This window comes from Helobdella robusta (assembly GCF_000326865.2).
Source record: "Helobdella robusta unplaced genomic scaffold HELROscaffold_7, whole genome shotgun sequence".
In the NCBI taxonomy this organism is placed as follows: Eukaryota; Metazoa; Annelida; class Clitellata; order Rhynchobdellida; family Glossiphoniidae; genus Helobdella; species Helobdella robusta.
Genome location: NW_008705398.1, coordinates 3,911,048 through 3,914,510, shown reverse-complemented (window position 1 = coordinate 3,914,510; position 3,463 = coordinate 3,911,048). Strand labels below are relative to the sequence as shown.

General features: G+C 29.0%; 1 protein-coding gene across 1 annotated transcript in view; it reads right to left on the bottom strand.

Moving 5' to 3' along the window:
• Window positions 1-407: 407 nt before the first annotated feature.
• Window positions 408-3,463, bottom strand: part of HELRODRAFT_165048 (hypothetical protein) — a gene marked incomplete at both ends in the record, with an annotated part of 3,668 nt that continues 612 nt past the window's right edge. Inside the window, 3 exons of the mRNA XM_009030947.1 lie at window positions 408-588; window positions 2,040-2,176; window positions 2,300-2,439. Of these exons, the coding sequence (XP_009029195.1) occupies window positions 408-588; window positions 2,040-2,176; window positions 2,300-2,439 (458 nt within the window). The remainder of the gene's footprint in view (window positions 589-2,039; window positions 2,177-2,299; window positions 2,440-3,463) is intronic.

The window sequence follows — 3,463 nt, the reverse complement described above, 5'->3', positions numbered from 1 at the left end:
TCAAAGCTATGGTTAGCTTTTGTTTGTGCATACAAAATGTCTGATCTATCATGTGCTGAATGACAATATCATCAAAAAATCTTTCAAACAACATACGAGGAGGCAGATCTTCTTCTAAAAATGCTAGAATTGGTGTTGGATAATTCTTAAAATTTGAAGATTTTTTACTTATAACAACTTTTTTCCATTGTCTTGTTTATTTATCTTTTTTAAATTTTGAGATATTGAAAATTTCCCTTTCACAAGATTCATCATTCTGCTGTAGTTTTTTTAAAAATAATTTCAAAAATTATTAATGTCTTTGAATTATGATAGTAATTTATTATTCATTTAAAAAAAATAATAAATACTCACAATGCCAATTTTTTTAGATCCACCAATGTGTATAATTGCTGCTTCGGCATTACTCAGTAATTGTCGAATGATCCTTGATCATGTATTTCATCCAATACATCATCTTCATCTGAATTTATTCTATCAGCAGGAGGACTGATAAAAATGTCAGCTTTAATGATGCTGTCATCATCTTCAATCATGGTTAAAACATCTTGCAGAGAATACCTCTTATCAGAATTTTCCCTAAAAAATCTAAAAAAATTATTTTGTTAACTTGAATATCTTTACAGTAAATAGTAAATTTATTATTATGTTCATACAAACTAATAATAATTCATTGATAGTGTTTATATGTTTATTTTATTGTATTTACACTATTGAAAAACAAACATTTGTAATGTGATAACTAAGTGAATCTCACTCAGGGAATCATATTCTGCTAGCGTCCTTTATAAAAGACACATGCTTATGACTGATTTTAAGATATTCAACAGTTAAATTTAGGATTTATTTTTTGCAAAATAATATTTAAAATATATTAATACATAAATTTAATCCATAATATATTAAAATTTTCGCAAACAAAATAAAAATTACTAACTTTTTATGTTGAGACTTTTTCACCAATTTTGCAAACTCGGCAATTTAAATTGATTTTAAAAATTAATGGCACGTGCAACAAAATTTTTTTTTACAAAAAAGAAATTATAGAAGGAAGTATACAATGTTTAAAAGAAAAAAGATGCAAATATAACAAGATTTGGATTTTTAATGATTTTTTTATGCAAGTGTCTTTTAACAAGGACGCCAGCAGAAAATGAATCAATGTCAAATTTTTCAGTGTTGTTAACAATACTAAAATATGTACCGATACTTGATTTTTAGTATTGCCGGCAATACCAACACCAATTTTTTGTGTTTTTTCAACTGTGCTACATGAAAACAGAACTAATATTTTATCCATAACTAAGTTACCCGGCAGACTTTGTGCTGCCTCAATCGATAAGTAAGACCTAAACTTTTGTATAAAGTAATTTTAAATCAAACAAAATGAATCCGTATTTAATAAAAAGTACATCATGTTGCTTATTTATAAAATAGAGTTTTCCTTAAATACTGGCTATTATAATGTTCAAATTTGATATTGACAAACACACACTGCTATGAAACAGTTTGTTAATCAATTTAAAGCTTTCTTATAAACTATATTTTTGTTTTGTTTTGTGATGAGTAAATAAACAAAGACGGTTTTCCGACACGCAAACACACGACTTATAACTGTCCATGCGCAAAACTCCAAATTGATTCCGCAAACTTCTAACCACTGTCCTTGCGATTTATTTATGGTCATCGCACAGCCAGTCTTGTTCCATTGCACAGTCGAGGTTGATTAATGTTACGCAGCATGATGACAGCTGACCAAATTTTTAGCTGCAAATTGTGAGGTGGTAATCCAGACGATTTCAGTGAATTTAAAAACTCTGTGGGATAGTTGACTACGTCATCCTGGTTCATAACGGTGTCGATTGATATAAAAGAAAACAACTGTCCTGGAAGAAAATTCTGAATGGTCGCATTGAGATCCTCGACATTATATTTTTCGCCGCCAAATTATGGTTATTGATCTTTTGCACTTTATTGGGAAAACACGCTAAATAAGCTCCTCATTTGAGTTTGTGATGTTAGAGAAATCTGTGAGTAACGTGATGAATCCGGTCGAGGTGTCCACTGCAATTTTATTATTTTCAATGTCTAACAACTGTCTCGCAAACACATTTGCAGTTTCAACTTGTTGCAAAAATACTCGCATGTTGGTTGTTAATTGGAGTGTTTTTACATGCTGCCATAAATTTCATGATTTTAGGCATACATTTAGTTTATCAGCAACAGTTGATTCAGATTCATGAGTGTATTGTAACGCCTCACAATATTTACAAATTATTTTCATTTTCCCAATTGTTACCAATTTGTAGGAACAGTAATCAATTGCTGGATCATAGTGGAATGCAGCTCGTTCAAGAATCACAGGAGCGGATTCGCTCAATTTTATTATGTCGTGCTTGTTGTTGTATTTGATGTGCACGAACTCGTTGCATTCTGAGCCTATTAATTTCATTATCACTCACTAAATAACGCAATTTCTGACATAGCAATACGACTATTTTCTTGATCTGTCTCTCTCTGGTCATCAGTGCTGTTAGCACGTAAGGTAGCTCTTCGCCCATTTGTTTTTGTGGTTGATTCGTTGTAATTTGGATACATTTTCATTTCTATTTATTGCAAAGGCTCTTATTATGTTCTTATTATCTTAGTATATTGTTATCCTCTAAATTCGATCCTGATTATGTAAAATGAATTTTTATTTTTTTTTATTCGTTTAACTCATTCTGTGGACAGAAAAATTATTTAATATTGAATGTATTATTTAAAAAAAATACTTTTTTCAATTTTTTGATAAACGAAGAGCAGCGTTGATTGTAAATTAAAAAATTAATCATTTTGGAAATTGTTTAAACAATCCACAAACCATTTTATTATATATATATATATATATATATATATATATATATATATATAATATATATATATATATATATATATGTTATATATATATATTTTTACAATATTCTATAAATTCTACCGATTGTTTGGCGTTAACATGCTTGTAGTTCGTTTTTTCGATTTTTCTCACTAAAGTTTTTTGGTGAACGTTTAGTTTATTAAAATTTAAAATAAACTTATTTTTCGAATTCATGCTGCAAGTAAGGCCATATTTCGATTCCGAACGAATCATCATCAGTGCGGTGGATGTTTTGTTTATATAGGAAAATATTGACTTTGTCAAAATGAACTTTGATGAAGAAAATGAGACCAAAGTAGATGACCAGCCAATAAAGAAACCTGACAACCTAATTTCCATCTAAGTTCATTTAATCTGGGGCGAGTTACGGGGGAGCGAGTTGTCCATATCCCAAAAAATGTGAAGTTTGAAATTGATAAAAATTTAATTAGAGATGCTCAAGGTCAACAGTTGTGTCGGTGATATTTCTTAATAACCGTGTGTGTATATATATATATATATATATATATATATATATATATATATATATATATACACACATATAGC